The 24319-nt window shown below is 46.1% G+C and overlaps 1 protein-coding gene across 6 annotated transcripts; it reads left to right on the plus strand.

The window, feature by feature from the left end:
- On the plus strand, window positions 1-23983 carry RGN (regucalcin). Of its 6 annotated transcripts, none has more exons than XM_005673575.4 (7): window positions 1-244; window positions 3139-3320; window positions 6109-6291; window positions 14182-14397; window positions 21038-21169; window positions 21841-21995; window positions 23443-23983. In XM_005673575.4, exons 2-7 carry the CDS (start codon window positions 3152-3154, stop codon window positions 23491-23493), a joined length of 906 nt encoding a protein of 301 aa, XP_005673632.1. In that variant the 5' UTR covers window positions 1-244; window positions 3139-3151; the 3' UTR covers window positions 23494-23983.
- The last annotated feature ends 336 nt before the right edge of the window (window positions 23984-24319 follow it).

The following is a 24319-nucleotide window of genomic DNA, read 5'->3' on the forward strand; positions in this document are numbered from 1 at the left end:
AACCTTTCGCTCTCCGGCCAAACTCCAAAGCTTGGATTCACCGAGCTCCAAGCCTCCGCCCCACCTCCTCGCCCAGAGTGGCTCCGCTGGATTCTTGCAGCCGCGGAGGAGAGGACGGGAGAGGGGGATCGGTCCCCACCCCCACCCCAGGCGGGCCGGCGACACCCCCACACCCCACCCCCACACCCCGCACGCGCCCGGCTCTGCCACCTGACCTCCCAGCTGCCTGCGAGTCATCAGCCTGGTGAGTGCTGGGTCGGGCCGGCCTCCCCGCCCCCTCCTTGGAGAGGGGACTTCTGACGACAGCCACACACACACACTCACACACACACGCACACACACCCCGAAACCCGCGCGGTTGGAAGGAGGCCGATTTGACCCCCGCGTCCCGTGCACCCAACTCGGCCGGCCCGGGCTGGAGGCAACGCAAATGCAATCTTCAGCGTCCCAGGGCCCCGCGGTCACCCGAGGCCTCAACCGAGCCGCCGGCCGGTGTCAAGCCTCCCCTCCCCGCCCCCGCACGGGTACCCCGCCGTCGCACGGCCACCTGCTGCCCCGATTGCGCGCCGCGCTCTCGCAGAAGTTGGGGCAGAAAAGGGACGACATTTGCCAGTCTCCCCCCACCCCCCCACTTGCACCACGGAGCGTGGGGTTAAACACTGCGATTGCAAAAGTCCCGTGTCTGATCTCGCGCCTTATCTCCAATTGATATGAGGAAGGCCTTTGGAACTTTTGCCAATTTTTAACCGCCCATGAGGATTGCAGATACCCCAGCGCTGGCAGGTCATACATGAGGACGATTGGAGCTGTGTGGGGTTTTTTTGGGGTTTTTTTTGTTTGTTTGTTTGTTTGTTTTTCTTTTCTTTTCTTTTTTCTTTTCTTAAGCGGTTTATTGAAAGAAGTATTCAACCCAAGATTGTCGTTCCTTTATTCCCCTAGCCTTAATTTGCCCACCCAGGTGTGGGACCACTGACTTCAAGTCAGGGAGAAGGATGAAGATGCAGGCAATTTTCCTCAGCAGGGCAGAGTGTGGGAAAGAAGACTCTAGAGAGTTTTGCCTGTCCTTCCCCTCTCACATGGGTTTCTTAAGCAAGAATTTTTTGCGTTGAACATTTTTCTTTTTCTTCTACCTGTTCGCTGGTCACAGCTTCTGGCCAACAGTCCCAGCATAGAACGTTCCTGCTTGCGGAGTTCAAGACTCCTTGCCAAACTGGCACAGTGCCTTTCTAGGCAGCAAGAAATACCTGTAACTTCCTACAGCGGTGCCCCAGTGGTGTCCTTTTCTCCCCCTTTTCCGATGTCTGAATTTGAGAATGGATGTGAGAGGCGTTCCCGTCGTGGCGCAGCGGAAGCGAATCTGACTAGGAACCATGAGGTTGCAGGTTCGATCCCTGGCCTGGCTCAGTGGGTGAAGGATCCGGCGTTGCTGTGGCTGTGGGGTAGGCCGGCGACTACAGCTCCGATGCGCCCCCTGGCCTGGGAACCTCCATATGCTGCAGGTGCGGCCCTAACAAGACAAAAAAGACAAAAAAAAAAAAAAAAAAAGAAAGAAAATGGATGTTAGTATTCCACTGATAACAGATAGTAATAAATAATAGTAATAAAATAAATGGTAATAAATAGATAAAATGATATTCTTATTTGACAAAGTTGTGAAAAGTTTGACATATTTTTCAGTTGAAAGAATTAGCAACGGAATTATAATAAGTCTTAAATGGAGTGGAATACACTTTTACATAAGTTTTACTGCATCATTCTTTTACGATATCTAATAAATCCCCCTTATGCTCACAGCCTCTTTTATTTCCAGAGGATTTTTTTTGTTCTGGAATAGAAAACTATGAAAATCAGATGAAAAACACTTCGCCATACCTCACGATCGTATGGATGATAGAAGGGGATTCATAACACTTTCCAGAATTACAGAACATGTGCGAATATATAAATGGCTGTAACTCTGCACTTGAATGATTTATAGTAAGATCCAAATTAGATTACAAAAGAAAATAGATGTTGGTGTATTATTATAGTGGCATGTGTTGTCACTGATGCACTGCCTTTCTTATCGTGCAGTTCAGAAAAATGCAGAGCAGGAAGACCGGGGCCTTGAAGGTCACAGAAGGCCATCAACACCATCCACAGATGGGGAGGGCAGCAGGAGAAGGTGACCTGCAGACGCCCAGAAAGGCCACCAATGAGGGAGCTACACGCCCCCCTGACGAGCCTTGGGGGCTAGGGTGTTGGCATAAAGGGAGCCTTGCCTTGTGCAGACAGTCAGCTTTCCCTGGGGGGGTCACTAGCGCCAAGGTGTGGCTGTTGGGGTGTTGCTTTTCTGCGGCTCTCTTTTTTAAAGATTGCTTAACAAACAGCACTGGTAAGTTGATTGAAGCTGTCTTGTGTTCTGGGCTGTCCTCTCGCTCTTCTTTTGTATATGACTCCTCCTGCCAGATTGCATATTTTGTTCAGAGCTAGGGAAAATGTGTCTGTCCTTTCTCTGTTTTTTTTTTTGTTTGTTTTTGTCTTTTTAGGGCCGCACCCGCAGCGTATGGAAGTTCCCAGGCTAGGGGTCGAATCGGAGCTGGAGCCGCCAGCCTATGCCAGAGCCACAGTAAAGCAGCATCCGAGCCACGTCTGCAACCTACACCACAGCTCACAGCAACGCTGGATCCTGAACCCACTGAACCAGGCCAGGGATTGAACCCAAGTCCTCATGGATACTAGTCTGATTCCTTTCCACTGCACCACAATGGGAACTCCTCCAGTTCCTTTTTTTTTTTTTTTTTTTTTTGCTTTTTAGGGCTGCACCTGCGGTATATGGAGGTTCCCAGGTTAGAGGTCGAATTGGAACTACAGCTGCTGGTCTACACCACAGCCACAGCAATGGGGGATCCAAGCGGCGTCTGTGACCTACACCACAGCTCACAACACTACCAGATCCTTAACCCACTGATTGAGGCCAGGGATCGAACCCACAACCTCATGGTTCCTAGTCGTTACTGCTGTGCCACAACGGGAACACCTCCATTTCTAATTTTTTTAAAAAAATCCCTACTGGGGTCTTGCCAGGGGTCTTGAGTGAGGTGTTTTACTGAATTTGCTCCATGAAATAACATGTCCCTTTATCTCGGTTACCTTCAGTAGATCTCCCCCCATGACAATGTCTTCCATTAAGATTGAGTGCGTTTTGCGGGAGAACTGCCACTGCGGTGAGTCGCCCGTGTGGGAGGAAGCGTCCAACTCTCTGCTCTTCGTGGATATTCCCGCCAAAAAGGTTTGCCGGTGGAATGCGCTCAGCAAGCAAGTGCAGCGAGTGACCCTGGGTAAGGATGGAGCCCGGGCTGGGAGCTGCCCAGACAGCCATTCTCTTCTTCCCTGGAAAGGGACGGTCACCTAATGTGTCAGTCCCCCCAGGGACCTTCTTGTTAAAAGGTACTGAATATACTTTAAAAGTCTTGGATCGTCATCCTATGTCACCCACTGCGACCCAGGAGTAACATCTGGATCATCCACACGTGCCTCTTCCCTTTTGGGGTCACATTCCCCATTTCGTTTTGGAGTGTGAGTCACAGCAGGATCTTTCCTTTTTTTTTTTTTTCGTCTTTTTAGGGCCACACCTGTAGCATATGAAAGTTCCCAGGCTAGGAGTCCAGCCGGAGCTGCAGCTGCCGCCAGCCTCGGCCGCAGCCACAGCAACGCCAGATCTGAGCTGTGTCTGTGACCTACACCACAGCTCATGGCGCAGTGGGTCCTTCACCCAATAAGTGAGGCCGGGGATCGAACCCGTGTCCTCATGGATACTAGTCAGGTTGGTTACCATTGAGCCACCACGGGAACGCGCCACGGTAGGATCTGTTCTTAATAGCTGCAGATAACAGCCTTGAACGTCAGAGACCCTGTTTGTGGCACAGCAAATTCGTCTACCTTGGGTCAGGCCAAGCAAGGCCTTGACTGACCAAAAATAACAGCTATATCCCTTCTTTGAATGTGCAGAGAGCTTGCACCAGGACTTTCTCTTCCCTGTACAACGTAGGATTCGTGAAGGAATTTTGAGCGCCTTTGCATATGATTCTGTTTATGGCCCTGTGGTTTCCCGAGGCGGGGCTTATCACATTCTATGGCCCTAGGGTATGGGCTTGACCAGTGATAAAGTTTCTTATTTCTTTGTTGTGTTTGTGGGAACAAGATACTAGGAATTCCCATGACCTTAGGACACTGTCAACTCAGATCTGGGGACCTGAGAATTGTTTTCGTTTTTGGCCACCCCATGGCACATGGAGTTCCTGGGCCGGGGATCAGGTCCGAGCCATCGTTATGACCTTCGCCCGCAGTGGGGGCAATGCCGGATCCCTATCGCACTGTGCCTGGCCAGGATCAAAGCTGCGTCCCAGGAGTTCCCGTCGTGGCGCAGTGGTTAGCGAATCCGACTAGGAACCATGAGGTTGCGGGTTCGATCCCTGGCCTTGCTCAGTGGGTGAAGGATCTGGTGTTGCTGTGAGCTGTGGTGTAGGTTGCAGACGAGGCTCGGATCCCACGTTGCTGTGGCTCTGGCGTAGGCCGGCGACTACAGCTCCAATTGGACTCCTAGCCTGGGAACCTCCATATGTCACAGGAGGGGCCCTAGAAAAGACAAAACAAAACAAAAAACAAAACAAAGGTGCGTCCCAGTGCTCCAGAGACACCACTGATCCCTAGTTGCGCCACAGTGGGAACTCCTCCAACTTTTTTTTTTTTTTTAATGAGAAGGAACAGCTTTTAATTCACACAGGGATGTGACCATGGCTAGAGGCAAAATGACTATGACCTGCTGTGATCAGAGTAGGGAAGGGACCTTTCCTAGTCTCTCTTTCCCAACATGCACACCTAAGGGATCTATTCCTAAGCCTAATCTGCAAAAACAAAAACCAACCAAACAACAAAAAAAAAATCCCAAACTACGGGAAAGGCTTGTGCTGTCAGCATTTGCTTGAAAGCTAACAGAAGCCTCAGGACACAGGTTGGGATCCCAGACGAGAATGTGACCCTTCTAACAGTGTCCTGCACATTTCCTGGGATCCTTAATGGCTCCAATCAACTTTTGCACAGGACTTTTAGCTAGAAGCTCCACCTAGAGCACCCAGCGTCTTGCCCTGAATAGATGCTTCGGAAATGTTTTCAAAGTAAATTTTCATCAATTTGTTTCCTGTGACTGCTCACCGTGGTAATCAATCTCTCCACTCTGAAATAAAAAAGTTTCCTGGAGTTCCCTAGTGGCTCAGTGGGTTAAGGATCTGGCGTTGTCACTGCAGCGGCTCGGTTGCTGGCTGTAGCTCAGGTTCAACCCCTGGCCTGGGGAATTTCCACAGGCGTGGAAGTTTTTGTCATGGCCAAAAACAAATTTTTTTTTAATTAAAAGAAAGTGTCCTTACACGTGGAAAAATATTAAACCGAGAAAACCTAAAATTTAAATATACAAAATATAAGAATATAAGGAAGATGTGTTTGTTCTTACTGCGTCTATTTTTATTTATTGTTTGTCATGTTTACTTCCAAAAAGGATTTGAGAAACAATGTGCAATTAGATACATACAAAATAGGGCCCCTTAAAAAAAACAAACAAACAGGTCTTAATTTAAAAAACAAAACATGTCCTGTTTTGGAGGGAGAGAGATGTCACAAAACTTAGCGGCTGAAACTCAACTAAACGGTTTGTGTCTCTGAATTTGCTGAAGATCGGGCAAATTGAGCATCGCTTGCTCTGTGGTTATGGCTCTTGTTCATGGCATGCTCCCACCCCCTCTCCCCCATTCGGAAATCTCTCCTCTGAACGCGCCGTGGCACCTGCTGCAGGGTAGGGCGGCTGCTGTGGTTTGACTTCTCTGCTTCTCTCACTAGGCTAGGCGCTTTCAGAGGAACTGGGTTTCATTCATCTTTCCATCCCTGCTGCCCAGTTCAGCACGCGGGGTCCCTATGCTGCACGAATATACTAGGCTGTGTAGCCTTCACTCTTCAGTGGAAAGAAGGGTGCATGCCCGTGGTCCAAAGTGCCATGTCGCCTTCGGGGTACCGGGTGGTGTGATGGCTGTGTGTGCTGCTCGGCCGGCCCTCTGACTGCTGCTTTTGCCTCTGCAGATGCTCCTGTCAGCTCTGTGGCCCTTCGCCAGGCAGGAGGCTATGTCGCCACAGTTGGAACAAAGTTCTGTGCTTTGAACTGGGAAGATGAGTCAGCAGTTGTCTTGGCCGCTGTCGATAAAGACAAGAAAAACAATCGATTCAATGACGGGAAGGTGGATCCCGCTGGGAGATACTTTGCTGGTATGGTTTATCTTTAGCATCTATGTACTGAGCTTTGGAGAGGATCAGAATCTGTCTTATAAAAGTCTCACAGCTGCAGTGGTGAAAAGAATTGTTGTTCCTAACAGATCTTGAGGGCTTCTTTAATTTTTACTTGAGTCACTTTGATCCCGCTCCAAAACAAAAATTCCCATGAGAAAAGCTTCCTGGGGGAGCTCCCGTTGTGGCTCTGTGGGTTAAGAACCCGACACAGTGAGGACGTGGGTTCGATCCCTGGCCTCGCTCCGTGGGTTAAGGATCCGGCATTGCCGTGAGCTGTGACATAGGTCAAAGATGGGGCTCAGATCCGGTGAGGCTGTGGCATAGGCTGCAGCTGCAGCCCCCATTCAACCCCTGGCCCGGGATCTTCCATAGGCAACAGATATAGCAGTTAAAAAAAAAAGAGAGAGAGAGAGAAAAAGAAAAAAGAAAAAAAACTTCATAGATGTTCCTTATAGTTGCTATCTCTAGCAGACTAAAATATATATGGTATTTTTGTAGTTGCAATGAGTTTTATACTAGAGGTCATGTTGTCGTTTCTGGGTTATTCTTTAAATTCTATTGGAGTAGAGTTGACTTACAATGCTGTACTAGTTCAGAGAGATATAGATATATATCTCCATTCTTTTTTCCCCACATAGATTATTACAAACTATTGAATATATTTCCCTGTACGCTACAGTAGGTTCTTTTTTTTTTTTAAGGACTGCACCTGTGGCATATGGAAGTTCCCAGGCTAGGGGTTGAATCGGAGATGTAGCCACCGGCCTCCACCACAGCCACAGCCATGGGGGATCTGAGCCGCATCTGTGACCTACACCACCGCTCACGGCAACACTGGATCCTTAACCCACTGAGCGAGGCCAGGGATCGAACCCACAACCTCATGGTTCCTAGTCAGATTCATTTCCAATGCGCCGCAATGGGACCTCCCACAGTAGGCTCTTGATAATCATCTATTCTCTAGAGTAGTGTGTATATGTTATTCCCAATTCCTCCCCGCCTCCTATGGTTTCCCCAAATGGTTGCCCTAAATTTGCTTTTGAAATCTTGGATCCGGTTTCTGTTTTATAAATAAGTTCTTTTGTATCATTTTGTTGTTGATGTTTAAATTGGAAATAATTTCACATGTACCCGGTGGGGGGCAGTAAGAATAGCACAAACAACACCTGGTCAGTCTTTCCCTGGTCTCACCTCTGGCAACATTTTGTTTCATTTGTTTTCTCAATATACATAAACATTTTTCTCCAGGATCATTTGAAAGTAAGTTGCATATGTCATGTGCTTTTACCTCTAAAATACTTCAGTGTGAATTCCCCAAGAAAAAATGACATATGCGGGAGTTCCCAGGGAGGTCCCATCGTGGCTCAGTGGTTAACCAATTTGACTAGCATCCATGAGGACACAGGTTCAATCCCTGGCCTCGCTCAGTGGGTTAAGGATCCAGCATCACCATGAGCTGTGGTGTAGGCCACAGATGCAGCTCGGATCTGGTGTGGCTGTGGCTGTGGTGCAGGCTGGCGGCTGTAGCTCTGATTCGACTGCTAGCCTGGGAATCTCCACACGCTGCAGGTGCAGCCCTAACCAAAAAAAAAAAAAAAAAAAAAAAAAAAAAAAGCTTACATGACCACAGTATAGTATTCATCTCAAAGAAATTTAACATTATATGGTCATTTTAGCTAATATACTAGTTATATTCCAGTTTTGTCAGTTAGCCAAATAATGTCCTTTATAGCATTTTTTCCCCTCCAGCACAGGATCCAGCCTAGGATTATGTGTTGCATTTAGTTGTCATTTCTTTTGAATCTTTTGAATCTGGAACAGAACATAGACCTTTCTTTGTTTCGAATGACATTGCTGTTTTTGAAAAATGCAATCCCATCCCGCTCCCCTCTTTTTTTCATAGGCTATTCCTCATGTTCCTCCTGGTTTTGTGTTTGTCTAATGTCTTCTTTCGATTAGATTGATGCTATCCGTCCATGGCTGGAATCCCTAAGTGATGCTCTGTCCTTCTCAGGGTCCCCCATCTGGGTACCATCTGTTCCTCATTGGTAATGTTACCCAGTTCCCAGCTGAGGTCTTGAATTTCTCTACTGCTGCATAGTTACTTTTTTTTTTTTTTTTTGCTTTTTAGGGCTGCACTTGCAGCACATGGAGGTTCCCAGGCTAGGGGTCGACTTGGAGCTGTAGCTGCCGGCCCACACCAGAGCTCACAGCAAGGCCGGATCCTTAGACCCCTAAACAATGCCGCATCCTCATGGATACTAGTCAGCTTCATTACAGCTGAACCACAACGGGAACTCCTCTATTTTTTATTGTAATTTATAAGCGTTCGGTGGGACTCCTTAGTGATCTACTGCTGTGTAACAAATTAGCTTGAAATGTAGAAGCTTAAAAGAAGCATGAATTATCACACTTAGTTTCTGAAGGTCGGGAACCTGGGTCTGGCTTAGCTGGATGGCTCAAGGCTATGTCATGACGTTGCAGTCAAGCTGTTGGCTAGGGCTCCAGGCTTGGGGTGGGGGGCTGGAGTCTGAAGGGGCCTGGAGGGGGTTGGCAGGAGTTCCTTACCACGTGGGCTGCCTGGGACATGGCTTCCCTCAGAGCCAGTGATGATAGAGAGAGAGAGCGCACCCGAGATGGATGCTATGGTTTTATTAACCAATCTCAGAGGTGACATAACATCACTTCTGCTGTGGGCTATTGTCCCGCAGTTACGGAGGGGACTAGATGAGGGTGTGAATATGGGGAGACCGGGCTCTTTAGGGACCATCCTAGAGGCAGGCTACAACATGGGAAGATACCTTAAAAGTCCAAGCAAGGGAGTTCCCATCGTGGCTCGGTGGTTAACGAACCCGACTAGGATCCATGAGGATGCGGGTTCAATCCCTGGCCTTGCTCAGTAGGTTAAGGATCTGGTGTTGCTGTGAACTGTGGTGTAGCTTGCAGACCGCAGCTCAGATCCCATGTTGCTGTGGCTGTGGTATAGGCTGGCAGCTACAGCTCTGATTCCACCCCTAGCCTGGGAACCTCCATATGCCGTGGGTGCAGCCCTAAAAAATAATAATAATGCATTTCACATTTAGTTCTCATGTACCTCCCCTCGCTCAGTGGGTTAAGGATCCCGCGTTGCCGTGAGCTGTGGTGTAGGTCGCAGACACTGCTCAGATCTGATGTTGCTGTGGCTCTGGTGTAGGCCGGTGGCTACAGTTCAGATTAGACCTCTAGCCTGGGAACCTCCATATGCGGTGGGTGCGGCCCTAGAAAATACAAAAAAAAAAAACCACAAAACTTTATTCTGACAATCTCTTTTTGATGTGTTTAGAATTATTTATAAGTAATATAATTATTGATATGCTTTGACTTAGATATACCATTTTATTATTTGTTCTCTCTTCTTTCCCTCTGTATTTCTTATTTCTCTGTTTCCCCTCTCCTACCTTCTCTTGGGTTGAGCAGTTTTTAGAATTCAATTTTAATTTATCTATTGCGATTTTTCACTCATCTCTCTGTATATTTTTTTCCTTTTTGGCCGCCTCACAGCATATGGAGGTCCCGGGCCAGGGATCAGAACTGAGCCACAGTTGCCACCTACACCATGGCTGCAGCAATGACGGATCCTGAACCTACCGTGTGGGGCTGGTGATTGAACCTGATCCCAGGGCTGCAGAGATGCCGCCAATTCTGTTCTGCCACTTGGGAACTCCTGTCTAGTTTTTTAAGGGTTCTTGAAGGGATTACAAAATGCCTAGTTAACTTTCAGTCTATGCAGAACCAATATTTTACCACTTCAATTGGTAATCACCCATTTATGTTATAGTTGCCTGTCTATACACATGGATTGAAAATCCCATCAGAAAATGTTATTTTTGCTATCAGTCATCAAAAATGTTTTTGAAGAACTGAAAGGAAGAAGAGTCTATTATATTTACTCATATATTTACTATTTCTTTTTATTTATTTATTTTGTCTTTTCTAAGGCCACACCCGAGGCATATGGAGGTTCCCAGGCTAGGGGTCTAATTGGAGCTGTAGCCGCCAGCCTACACCACAGCCACAGCAACTCAGGATCCGAGCTGCATCTGTGATCTACACCACAGCTCCCGGCAATGCCGGATCCTTAACCCACTGAGCGAGGCCAGGGACCGAACCCACATCCTCATGGTTCCTGGTCGGGTTTGCTAACCACTGCGCCACGACGTGAACTCCAATATATTTACTATTTCTGTTGTTCCTTCTTCACTCCTGATGTCCCAAGCTTCCTTTTGGTATGTCCCTTCTGTCTGAAGAGCTTCTTTTAGCAGTTCTTTTAGAGCAGACCCACTAGGTGTGAATTCTCTTAGTTTTACTTCACATGAGAATGTCTTTATTTCACCTTCGTTCTTTTTTTATTATTTCTTTTATTATTTCTTTTTTTCTTTTATTTTTTCTGTATTTATTTTTTCTACTGTGCAGCATGGTGACCCAGATACACATACATGCATACATTCTTTTTTCTCCCATTATCAGGCTCCATCATAAGTGACCAGACAGAGTTCCCAGGGCTACACAGCAGGATCTCATTGCTCATCCATTCCAAAGGCAATACTCTGCATCTGTTAACCCCAAGCTCTCTACCATGATCACCTTCGTTCTTAAAGGACTATTTTTCACTTAATATAGACTCCTAGGTTGATGCTTTTTGTTCCTTTCAACAAATTTAGAACATGACACTTCCTTCTGATTTCCACCATTTCTCATGAAAAATTGACAGCCATTGAATCACTGTTCTCCTGTATGTAATATGTTGTTTTTCTTTCATTGACATCAAGAATTTCTATTTAACTTCAGTTTTCAGAAATGTGATTATGATGAGTCTGAGTTAGGGTTCTTTGGGCTTCTCCTGTTTCAGATTTGCTCACCTTCTCGGCTCTGTAGTTTTATGCTTTTCATCACACTTGGAAAATTTTGAGCCATTTACTTCTTCAAGTGATTTTTGGCCGTTTTCTTTCTCCTCTCCCCTAGGAATCCAGTGACACATAAGTTAGCTCTTTTGTTGTTGTCGCACAGGTCCCTGACACTCTACTGCTTTCTTTTCAGTCTTTTTTCCTCTCTGCTATTCAGATTGGATAATTCCTTTTGCTCTAGCTTCAGAAACTCTGGCTCTTTCCTCTGTCATCTCTAGTCTGCTACTGAGTCCATCCAGTAGGGGTTTTTTGGTTTTTGCTTGTTTGGCCACAGCAAGCAGCAGCTTGATCTGAGATCTCAGTTCTCAGACCAGGGATCAAATCCAGGCCACAGCGAGGCAAGCACCAAATCCTAACCACTAGACCACCCGGAAACTCCCCCACTCAGTGGGTTTTTTATTTCATTGATTTCGTTTTTCAGTTCTAAAAATTTCACTCAAGGATTCTTTATATCTTCTACTCCTTTGCTGCTATTCTGAGTTTTAAGACTTCATAAATTGTTCATTTGAGCCTTTTTGTAAGAGCTGCTGTAGTCTTTGTCAAATAATTCTAATATCGGTGCTGCCATCTCTTTGTCTGCATTGGTTGATTCTTTTTCCTATACATGTTGACATGTTCGTGCTTCTTTGGGTTGCCAAGTAATTTTGGAGTGTATCCTGGACATTTTGACTGTGGCATTAGGAGCCACGGGGTCTTGCTTAAATCCTCTGGAGGAATGTTGATATATTTGTTTCAGGTTCAGATCGCAAGTTCCAACCTGCTTTCTTCAGGTGCCATTAGGATCTGTCCCCTGTGTGTGCCAGTCATGGGTCAATCTGAGCGCTAGGAGGAGTTCTATCCATCAGCTCCCTTCTCCAAGGCTGTGGTATGCTAATTAGATTCCAACCCATACTTGTATGAGCAGGAGATGAGCCCAGGAGATCACAGACAACTTTATGGGGTTGCATTCCTGAGCAACATCCCTCTTCGCTGTCTTCTAGTACTTTCCAGCTTTCTGGAGCTCTCCTTTTCATTCCTCCAGTCAGACACCACCCACTTCTGTGACTGCACTGCCTCCAGGGCCAAGTAGCAGGAGGGGTCGGGGGAGAAAGAGGGAGACCATGAAAGCAACAGTGTTTCAGTGTTCCCATTGTGGCTCAGGGGTTAACGAATCTGACCAGGAACCATGAGGTTGTGGGTTCGATCCCTGGCCTTGCTCAGTGGGTTAAGGATCCGGCATTGCCCTGAGCTGTGGTGTAGGTCATAGATGTGGCTCAGATCCCACGTGGCTGTGGCTGTGGCTTAGGCCAGTGGCTACAGCTCCGATTCGACTCCTAGCCTGGGAACCTCCATATGCCGCAGGAGCGGCCCTAGAAAAGGCAAAAAAGACAATAAAACAAAACAATACAAAAAACAAAACAAAACAAACAGTGTTTGGCTCTGCCGTTTTGTCCTTGCATCGTCACTAAATGGAGAGGAATGTCACCTTCCCTCAGAGTTTTGATTCCTGTAGTTTCCTGTGGCTGACCATTCTCCGCCTTTGCTATCCTCACTGCAGAATTGTCTGGGGACCAGTGCACGAGAAAAGGGAGGGAAGGGACTGGAAAATAACCAGGGCATTTCTTCCACTCTCTGAGCCTCAGGAGTGTTTGCTGCTCACTGTAGCAGATCTAGACTGTTTTTCTCTTGGATCTCATTCTGCCTGCACCACAGTGCTTATTCCTTCCAAGTTCCAGGCTGTGTTGAGTTCAGGCCGGGACATACTGGAGGATAAAATGGAGACACATCACCAATTAGGTGATACTTCAAATTCTATGTTCTTGGAGTTCCCGTCGTGGCTCAGTGGTTAGTGAATCCGACTAGGAACCATGAGGTTTCGGGTTCGATCCCTGGCCTTGCTCAGTGGGTTAAGGATCCAGCCTTGCCGCGAGCTGTGGTATAGGTTACAGACACAGCTCGGATCCCACATTGCTGTGGCTGTGGTGTAGACCAGCGGCTATAGCTCCGATTTGACCCCTCACCTGGGAACCTCCATATGCCATGGGACGGGCCCAAGAAATGGCAAAAAGACAAAAAAAAAAAAAATTCTGTGTTCTTCTCTGAATTTTCTGTTCAGAGTTCTCAAATAGCGCTGCCATGCATTTTGTCCAGGTCTTCTAAGAGCTGTGCTCAGTGGGAGAAAATGAGGTGGGTGCAGCTGTCTGGGACTAGAATCTCTCAGGGTAGGCGTTTTTTTTTTTTCTTTTTTTTTTTTTTGATTTGTTTGCTTTTCATTTTTGTTTTCTTTCACAGCTGCACCTGCAGCCTATGGAAGTTTCCCAGCTAGGGGTCACATCTGACCTGCAGCTGCGGGCCTACCCCACAGCCACAGCAATGCCACAGCTTGCGGCAGCGTCCGATCCTTACCCCACTCGGCGAGGCCCAGGATCAAACCCACCTCCTCAAGGATCCTAGGTCAGGATCTTCACCCCGTGAGCCACAACGGGAACTCCCTCTCAGGGTAGTTTGAATTTGCATTATACGCAAGGTTGTTGTCATTTTTTAAAAAAATAGCATCCAGGAGTTCCCGTCATGGCGCAGTGGTTAACGAATCCGACTAGGAACCATGAGGTTGCGGGTTCGGTCCTTGCCCTTGCTCAGTGGGTTAACGATCCGGCGTTGCCGTGAGCTGTGGTGTAGGTTGCAGACGCGGCTCGGATCCCGCGTTGCTGTGGCTCTGGCGTAGGCTGGTGACTACAGCTCCGATTCGACCCCTAGCCTGGGAACCTCCATATGCCGTGGGAGCGGCCCAAGAAATAGCAACAACAACAACAACAAAAGACAAAAAAAAAAAAATAGCATCCAGATTGGGATTGTGTAATAGTTGATTTCACCAGGGGGAAGAAGATAGTGCTTTATATGGACGGAATGCTGTGTGGCTGAGCTCTGTGCTCTTTGGTGTTTGTAGGAACCATGGCTGAGGAAACAGCGCCGGCGGTTCTGGAACGGCACCAAGGGTCCCTGTACGCCCTCTTTGCCGACCACCACGTGGAAAAGTACTTTGATCAGGTGGACATCTCCAATGGTTTGGATTGGTCTCTGGACCACAAAATCTTCTATTACATCGATAGCCTGTCCTACTCCGTGGATGCCTTTGACTATGACCTGCAGACAGGAAAGATTTGTATGTACTTTTTCATCATTTTTCTTAATATTGCTGGTATTTTTTTTCACGTGTATCTGACTAGCAAGCTGCCTCTCCCTTAACCCATGTGAAAAGATCCTTATTTTCCCAACAGAGAATTGCCCGATATGATGATTGCAATGTGGTAACGACGACACAGGCTCGACTCTGCTGCCAGTCAAGCCATGGCTTTCACACAACTAAATATGGCCACTGTTGGCATTGCATAGCTAGATCCTTAATCCTTTTTCTTGCAACCATATCTAGAAAGAGGTTCCCTGGAAAACAGATTCTGTGCTTAGAGGCAAATAATGTATAACAGAAAAGGGACAAAAGAACAGAAAATTAGAAATGGGGGTTGATATTTCTTATTTGGACTTTAATTAACTATAGGCAAGTACTCAAAGACAACTTTTCAAAATGGAAAAGTAGGAGTTTCTATCGTGGCGCAGCAGAAACACATCTGGCTAGTATCCATGAGGACACAGGTTCGATCCTTGGCCTTGCTCGGTGGCTTAAGGATCCAGGGTTGCCATGAGCTGTGGTGTAGGTCACAGACACGGCTTGGATCCTGCATTGTTGTGGCTCTGGGGTAGACCGGCAGCTGCACCTCCCATTCAACCCCTAGCCTGGGAACTTCCATATGCCCCAGGTGCAGCCCTGAAAAAGCAAAAAGTAAAAAAAAAAAAAAAAAAAAAAAAAGTAGCTACAGATTGTTCAACTCCATCAGTGGACTCTCCATGAGACATACTTGGAAACTAGGAAGGAAGGAATTATTGGGAAGAATTTACAAGGGGGTGCTTGAAACTTTCATGAAAGGCGCCAAACCACAAGAACGAAACCAATCCTAAAAATGATTTGAAAAAAATCCGAAGACTGTCATGTAGATTTAATCAGAGGCAAAATATTCCAGCAGATGTTTTACTCTTAAAAGACGTAGTGCTCCTTTTCATGACTATTTTTACCCATTTTCCCTGCACATGGCTTTAACATTCTTTCCATTATATCTCAATCGGATTACTGTAATGACCTGGATTTTGTAGCGCAAAGTTCCTCTGGATTTTGATGTCTTTTTTTGGGGGTGGGGGTGTATTATGATTCCCTTTAGGGCCAGTTGCTTTCAGAATACTCCTTTCAGAAACAAGCTCTTTTTTTCTTTAGTTGAAGTATAGTTGATTTACAATGTAGTGTTAGTTTCAGATGTACAGCAAAGTGATTCATTTATATGTACATATATATATGTTCTTTTCCCTTATAGAAGCCCTACTCATATTTAGAGTTTGTTTGTTTTTTTTCCTAGTAGTATGTTTTGATAAGGTGATTTTGGAGCATTTAGTCAGGCAGAACAGAACTCATACATCTTGCTAGTTTTTATGCATCGACTGTTTGTACAGTTCCTTCTAGATCTTGGAGTCAATCAAGGTAGGAGTTTCTGGAAGTAAAACAGCAAAGGTCTAACCTCAGACTAAAGTGTGCATTCAGGTCTTCAGTTCAGATCAGGTCTTCAGTTCAGATCAGCCTCAAAAAGATATTTTGGTATTTTATTAAGGATTCTGGGGAGTTCCCATCGTGGCACAGCAGAAACGAATCCGACTAGGAACCATGAGGTTTCAGGTTCGATTCCCTGGCCTTGCTCTGTGGATTAAGGATCCGGCATTGCCCTGAGCTGTGGTGTAGGTCGCAGACACTGCTTGATTTGGCGTGGCTGTGGCGTAGGTGGGCAGCTGTAGCTCCGATTAGACCCCTAGCCTGAGAACCTCCATATGCCACAGGTGTGGCCCTAAAAAGCAAAATAAATAAAGAAATAAATGGGTCAAAGTTAACCTTTATTCTAGCTCTCACCTTGACCTTTAAGAACATCATTTATGGAGTTCCCGTTGTGGCGCAGTGGTTAACGAATCCGACTGGGAACCATGAGGTTTCGGGTTCGATCCCTGGCCTTGCTCAGTGGGTTAAAGACCCGGCGTTGCCGTGAGCTGGGGTGAAGGTTGCAGACACGGCTGGGATCCTGTGTTGCTGTGGCTGTGGCGTAGGCTGGTGGCTACGGCTCCGATTCGACCCCTAGCTTGGGAACCTCCATGTGCCGCGGAAGCGGCCCTAAAAAAGGCAAAAAGACAAAAAAGAAAAAAAAAAAGACTCCTCCAGAAACCCTGAATTCCTGCGTTGCAGAACGCCGACTAGCTTACCTTGTAGAGAACCATTTTCCTTCCCCTAGAATCAAAAGCTATTTAGTTTGTGCCCATTGCTGTTAATAAAAAAAAACATCATTTATAATCAGCATTATCTGTCACCAAGTACCTGATAATCTTCTATACTAAAATATGTACCAGTAGGTCTTAAGAAGTTTTATTTATTTATTTATTTTGCCTTTTCTAGGGCCGCTCCCGCGGCATATGGAGGTTCCCAGGCTAGGGGTCGAATCGGAGCCGCAGCCACTGGCCTACACCACAGCCACAACCACACGGGATCTGATCTGCGCCTGCAACCTACACCCCAGCTCACGGCAATGCCGGATCCTTAACCCACTGAGTGAGGCCAGGGATCAAACCGGCATCCTCATGGTTCCTAGTCAGGTTTGCTAACCACTGCGCCACGACAGAAACTCCAGAAGTTACTAAAATATATTCAATTGACATTTATATTTAATTGCTTTCTTTTGTTTTCGACTGCACTTGTGGCACACGGAAGTTCCCAGGCCAGGGATCAAATCCACGCCACAGCAGAGACCTGAGCAGCTGCAGTGACAATGCCGGGTCCTTAACCCACTGCTCCATAAGGGAACTCCAAGAAAAATTACTGTTATAGATCTTGTTTATGGTTTTGGAGATTCCAGAAAAACTGGTCCATATTAAACCAGTCTTAGAGAACTAAGCTGAAGACTTAAATTTATAGACCTTGTAATAACAGCTTTGTTTTACTACTAAGGTAGAAACTCTAATGCTTCTTTTCCCATGCCTAAACAAAGATACTCAGTTACAGTTCTTCAAATTTTTTTTGTCTTAGTATAATTGCTGAATGACCTCTTTATAAGTTTGAGTTCAGTAGATGACCCATATTATGGATATTATATTTATTGGGTCATACTTTAATTAATAGAAGATAATTAATATACTATATTGAAGTGCACTATAAGATTTGCAGTGCATTACTCCACTTTTTTCATATTTCATAACATTTCAGCTGGAGAGAGGAAGACCAGAATAGTTCAGAAAAGTCTTGCTCTTAGGATCTAGATAAAGTAGTTCACAGTGCGTCTTTTAAAACATATTTAAGGAGTTCCCATTGTGGCTCAGCGGAAATGAACCCGACTAGGATCCATGAGGATTCAGGTTCGATCCCTGGCCTCACTCCATGGGTTAAGGATCCGGCATTGCCGTGAACTGTGGTGTAGGTTGCAGACGCAGATCAGATCCCGGTGGCTGTGGCTGTGGTGTAGGCCGGTGGCTGCAGCTCCAATTCGACCCCTAGCCTGGGAACTTCCATATGCCTCTTGGGTGGCCCTAAAAAGACAAAACGAAAACAAAAACAAAAACAAAATCGCACCTGAAATTGCACTGGAACACTGGAAATATAAAAAACACTAAAATCATAAAAATACATAGCCCCATTATTTCCCTGTAAAATGTATTCAATTCATGTCTAAATTTCAACATTTACTATATTACTATTGCTCTGATTTAAAATATCACATCCAGGAGTTCCCGTCGTGGCGCAGTGGTTAACGAATCCGACTAGGAACCATGAGGTTGCGGGTTCGGTCCCTGCCCTTGCTCAGTGGGTTAACGATCCGGCGTGGCCGTGAGCTGTGGTGTAGGTTGCAGACGCAGCTCGGATCCCGCGTTGCTGTGGCTCTGGCATAGGCCGGAGGCTACAGCTCCGATTCAACCCCTAGCCTGGGAACCTCCATATGCCGCGGGAGTGGCCCAAGAAATAGCAACAACAACAACAACAAAAGACAAAAAGACAAAAAAAAATAAGATAAAATAAAATAAAATATCACATCCAAAGGATAAGGCAAAACCACCTACAGACTGACACATTTGTTTATTTCTCAATTTATGAAAATGTCCTACTGGTATTAAATAGTGAAAAAAGTTAACAGTTTATTATAATTTTTATTTTATTTTTTTGTCTTTATTTTTTTGCTTTTTAGGGCCACACCCGAAGCATGTGGAAGTTCCCACGCTATTGGTCGAACTGGAGCTGTAGCTGCCGGCCTACACCACAGCTACAGCAAAGCCAGATCCTTGACCCACGGAGCAAGGACAGGGGTTGAAGCTGCGTCCTCATAGATTCTAGTTGGATTCCTTTCCCCTGCGCCACAATGGGCACTCCATATTATAATTTATTTGATTTAGCAGTCTAGGAGGTTTGCAGCCATCAGTGGTTCCAGTGCAATATCAGGTGCAATTGGGAATTCAGAGTTCTCGTCGTGGAGCAGCAGAAACGAATCTGACTAGGAACCATGAGGTTGCAAGTTTGATCCCTGGCTTCGCCCAGTGGGTTAAGGATGTGCCAGTTGCCATGAGCTGTGGTGTAGGTCGCAGACACCGCTCAGATCTGATGTTGCTGTGGCTGTGGTGTAGGCCAGCAGCTGTAGCTCCAATTCGACCCCTAGCCTGGGAACCTCCATATGCCGCAGGTGCGGCCCTAAAAAGACAAACAAACAAACAAAAGGTGCAATTGGGAATTCAGGAATCTCTGAGGTGTTGGAGGTGTAACAAACCTTGTGGGGAAGATACATGCATACTTTCCATAGTGCAGCTGAAGGGATCTCTCTATTTTATTTTTTATTTTTTGCTTTTTAGGGCCACACCCGCAGCATATGGAAGTTCCCAGGCTAGGGGTCTAATCGGAGCTGCAGCCACTGACCTATGCCACAGCCACAGCAATTTGGAATGGGAGCCGGGTCTGCGACCTACACGAGAGCTCATGGCGACGCCAGATCCTTAACCCACTGATCGAGGCCAGGGATCGAACCCGCAACCTCATGGATCCTAGTCGGGTTCATTACCCGCTGAGCCACGAAGGGAACTCCTGAAGGGGTCTCTCTAAAATTGACTACATCAGTTTCCTTCTCAGCAAACTGACCTGGGCTACTGAACATGGCTTTTATTGCTCCTGATGTTAGCACATGTTCTCTTTTTACAATAAATTCTTGACTATCCTGGAGTTCCCGTCGTGGCGCAGTGGTTAACGAATCCGACTAGGAACCATGAGGTTGCGGGTTTGATCTCTGGCCTCGCTCAGTGGGTGAAGGACCCAGTGTTGCCGTGAGTTGTGGTGTGGGTTGCAGACAGGGCTCAGATCCTGAGTTGCTGTGGCTGTGGTGTAGGCCGGTGGCTACGGCTCCGATTCGACCCCTAGCCTGGGAACCTCCATATGCTGCAGGAGCGGCTCAAGAAAAGTCAAAAAGACAAAAAAAAAAAAAATTCCTGACTATCCGAAGCTATCAGTTTGCCATATGAGGCATCAGGCCCTTCACAGCCACCATAGGATCTCTATTCTCTGTCCATCATGTTCTTAGGAAATTCTGCTTTGCATCTACAGGAACTTTAGGAGTTTCCTGGTGCAGTGGGGACACACTGAGTCCAAGAATTCTGCTTTCTTTTATTCCCCCGTCCTCTGAAAGCTTCGACAATTGTGTCTGTACCCAAACTAAAGGGAGTGAGTCCATCCCAAATCCTGCAGTCAAAATCCTTTGTTGAGGGGTGTTCGCCCATGTTTCTGGACTTATTTATTAATTCATTTATTTTACTTATTTACTTATTTTATTTATTTATTTTTGGCCATGCCCATGGCCTGCTGAAGGTCCCAGGCCAGGAATCGAACCTGCACCACAGCAGTTACAATGCCAGATCCTTAACCGGCTAGGCCACCAGGGAACTCCAGGACATTTTTAGAGCTAGGGATCCTCCTGAACCATCCCGCCTGTGCTGCCCACATGGCAGACCCTGGATCAGCAGAAGTGATCAGTATTTTGTTGTTGTTGTTGTTGTTGTTGTTGTTGTTGTTGTTGTTATTGTTGCTATTTCTTGGGCCGCTCCCGCGGCATATGGAGGTTCCCAGGCTAGGGGTCCAATTGGAGCTGTAGCCACCGGCCTACGCCAGAGGCACAGCAACTCGGGATCCGAGCCGCGTCTGCAACCTACACCACAGCTCACGGCCACGCCGGATCGTTAACCCACTGAGCAAGGGCAGGGATCGAACCCGCAACCTCATGGTTCCTAGTCGGATTCGTTAACCACTGCGCCACGACGGGAACTCCAGTATTTTTTTAAATACATTTTATTGGAGTAGAGTTGATTTACAAGGTTGGGTTCGTTTCAGATGTACAGCAAAGTGAATCAGTTATACATATACATATATCCATTCTTTTTTCCCAGATTGTTTATTATAGAATATTGAGTAGATTTCCCTGTGCTGGCAGGAAACTCTGACACTGGTAGCTAGAATCCCCAGGATCTTGGGGGCAGTTCAAGGCAGGGGGTACAGAAACCAGCTTTGAAACAACTCAACAGGTTGAAAGAGGAGAACTCCATGAATGGGGCAGCCTGGTCAGAGGTGATCAGTATTTATGATCAACTTGTTATTTGGTGTGTGTGTGTGTGTGTGTGTTTTGTTTTTTTTTTAACCATAGCCAACCGCAGAAGCATTTACAAGATGGAGAAAGAAGAACACATCCCAGATGGAATGTGCATTGATACTGAGGGGAAGCTCTGGGTGGCCTGTTACAATGGAGGAAGAGTGATCCGCCTGGATCCTGAGACAGGTAGGCCCACAGCAAAATAAAAACTCCCTGTCATGTCTAGAAAACGCCAGACACTAGGGACTGGAGAAACTTCATTGCTAATAAAGATGCGTATTGGGAGTTCCCGCTGTGGCTCAGTGGTTAACGAATCTGACTAGGAACCATGAGGTTGCAGGTTTGATCCCTGGCCTTGCTCAGTGGGTTAAGGATCCATTGTTGCCGTGAGCCGTGGTGTCGGTCACAGACACGGCTCGGATCCTGCGTTGCTGTGGCTGTGGCGTAGGCTGGCAGCTACGGCTCCAATTCGACCCCTAGCCTGGGAACCTCCATATGCCGAGGGAGCGGCCCTAAGAAGATGAAAAAAAATAAAAATAAAAGTAAAATAAATATGTGTATTTATCTTTGATGAGATATATTCAAAGATGAGATCTATTCAAAGGTCTCAATTGGATGCTTTTGGAAATAAGGGCCAAAGACATAGACCAAAATTTATGATCAGAACGCCTTTCCCTACAGTGGTAAGTCTTTTTGCTCAAAATAAACTATCAAGGAAGGTAGGTGAACAAGCTGGGTCAAGTCTGACCTCCAGATCCTCTTTGAACTTTCTTTTGGCTCCACAAGGGATCCTAAAAGCTTGCGCGGGTTGAAAATGTGCTACAGTTAGACTTTAAAGGAACTATTTGGTGATCTAGGGAAAAGACTCCAAACCGTGAAGTTGCCTGTTGATAAAACAACCTCATGCTGCTTTGGAGGGAAGGATTACTCTGAAATGTACGTGACCTGTGCCCGGGATGGGCTAGACCCTCAGGGTCTTTTGCAGCAACCTGAGGCTGGTGGAATCTTCAAGGTGAGCTGGCTCTGTCTTTTATTTTGAGGTCTTGCAATAAGTAACTGAGTGATTGGTGCTGTTTCATACTTCCCCAAACTATGAAGCCTTCATGCTAGGCTTAAAAACATTTTATTTAGATTTTCTAGACCTTAAGTTATCCGAAGTCCAGGACAATGTGTTTAGCCTACTTTGTACAGTACTTAAAAAAATTTTTTTTTCGCTTCAGGGGTGTTTGTTGAATTCTATAAATCAGTAGAATCGGCTTGGAAATCCAGTGTTTGAAACATGTTGATGCAATTAGTTGATTGTTTTGATGTTGCAAGAATATTTCAGGTTCTTAACTTTTTTTTTTTTTTTTGGCTTTTAAGGGCCACATCCACGAGACATAGGGAAGTTGCCAGGCTAGGGGTCCAATTGGAGCTGGAACTGCAGCTGTCGGCCTACACCACAGCCACAGCAACACCAGATCTGAGCAATGTCTGCAACCTACACCACAGTTCATGGCAACTCCAGATCCTTAACCCACCGAGCGAGGCCCGGGATCGAACCTGCATCCTCGTGGATACTAGTGGGGTTCGTTACCACTGAGCCACAATGGGAATTCCTCTTAACTCTTTTTTTTTTTTTTTTTGTCTTTTTGTGTTTTCTAGGGCCGCTTTCACGGCATATGGAGATTCCCAGGCTAGGAGTCGAATTGGAGCCGTAGCCACCGGCCTACGCCACAGCCACAGCCACAGCAACGCGGGGTCAGAGCCTCAGAGCCGCATCTGCAACCTACACCACAGCTCAGGGCAATGCTGGATCCTCGACCCACTGAGCAAGGCCAGGGATCGAACCTGCAACCTCATGGTTCCTAGTCGGATTTGTTAACCACTGCGCCTCGACGGGAACTCCATCTCTTAACTCTTTTTTTGGTGGTGACATAAACACTGATAAAAATTATGGCTCTCTTGAGCTGAAAAGGAATGTAGAAATCATCTCAAACCCCTTTCTTCAACAGATGGGAAGAAGATAGAAATAAATTCAGTTTTAACATTATTTATTTATTTATTTATTATTATGGCTGCATCTGTGGCATATGGAAGTTCTCAGGCCAGGGACTGAATCCAAGCTGCAGCTTCAGCAATGCTGGATCCTGCAACCCGCTGAACCAAGCCAGGGATTGGCCAGGGATCAAACCCAGGCCTCCACAGAGACCAGAGCTGCTGCAGTCAGGTTCTTAACCCACTGGGCCACAGCGGGAACTCCATGAGTTCAGTTTCAAATTCTAGTGGGAAAGGGTTGCTAGATGGATTCTTACCCATGTGGATAATTGGGTGGGACCATAAATATCTAATCAAATAATTCCTTTTTATGATAGGAAATAAAACAAGAATAATAGGTGGCTAAATATATTATTGTGAATCATAAAACTGCTTTTGGAGAATACTTGTATCAAAATTCCTCTCTTTTCTTTTTCTAACAGATAACTGGCCTGGGGGTCAAAGGACTTCCTCCATATCCTTATGCAGGATGAGTGACAAGCCTTCTTTCCTATTGCAGGAGACTTTGAAGACAACTAGAAAATTCGGGAGCTGAGATTTCAGTCTAGCTACCCCAAAAAAATGAAGCAATGAGATTATTAATAGCATTAAATTTTTACTGACAATTTTTAAAAGGCAGAGCATTTTTAACAAAGGGTGATGGGTGCTTTTGATAACATAAGACGTTTTGCAAAGGTGCTATAGAAATATAGAGTTGGCAGTTCCCTGGTGGCCTAGCGGTTAAGAATCCAGTGCTATCACTGCTGTGGTTCGGGTTCAGTCCCTGGCCTGGGAACTTCCACATGCCACAGGGGTGGCCAAAAAAATAAGAAATGTAGTTTTTCAGCTGTCAACCCAGCCTCTTGAGTCTTTGAAATTGCTGGTGGAGTGGGGGAAGAGGGAAGGGACCATATCTGCTCTTTATTCTGCATACTACACCCAAAGCTTCAAAACACTAATAAATAGTAGTTTGGTAATGACTTATATGATTGTGCCTTTTTATTTTCATCATAATCTTATACACTATATGACAGTGCTCACCCACCTTCATATTACTCTTCCTTTAAGTTATTTTACAAACTAAAATATTGCTGGAGGATAAGAACGAAACCCTCTGGCAAAATCCATGGTTCCTCTATCTTTTTTTTTTCCCTTTTTAGGGCCACACCTGCTGCATATGGAAGCTCCCAGGCTAGGGTTTGAATCTGAGCTGCAGCTCAATGCCAGAACTGAGCTGTGTCTGTGACCAACACCACAGCTCCCAGCAACGCCAGATCCTTAACCCACTGAGCAGGGCCAGGGTTCACACCTGCATCCTCA

The sequence above is a fragment of the Sus scrofa genome, chromosome X, assembly GCF_054392235.1.
Source record: "Sus scrofa isolate SSC_HxYL_T2T_F1_AM1 chromosome X, Sscrofa_HxYL_maternal_Yorkshire_Landrace_v2.0, whole genome shotgun sequence".
In the NCBI taxonomy this organism is placed as follows: Eukaryota; Metazoa; Chordata; class Mammalia; order Artiodactyla; family Suidae; genus Sus; species Sus scrofa.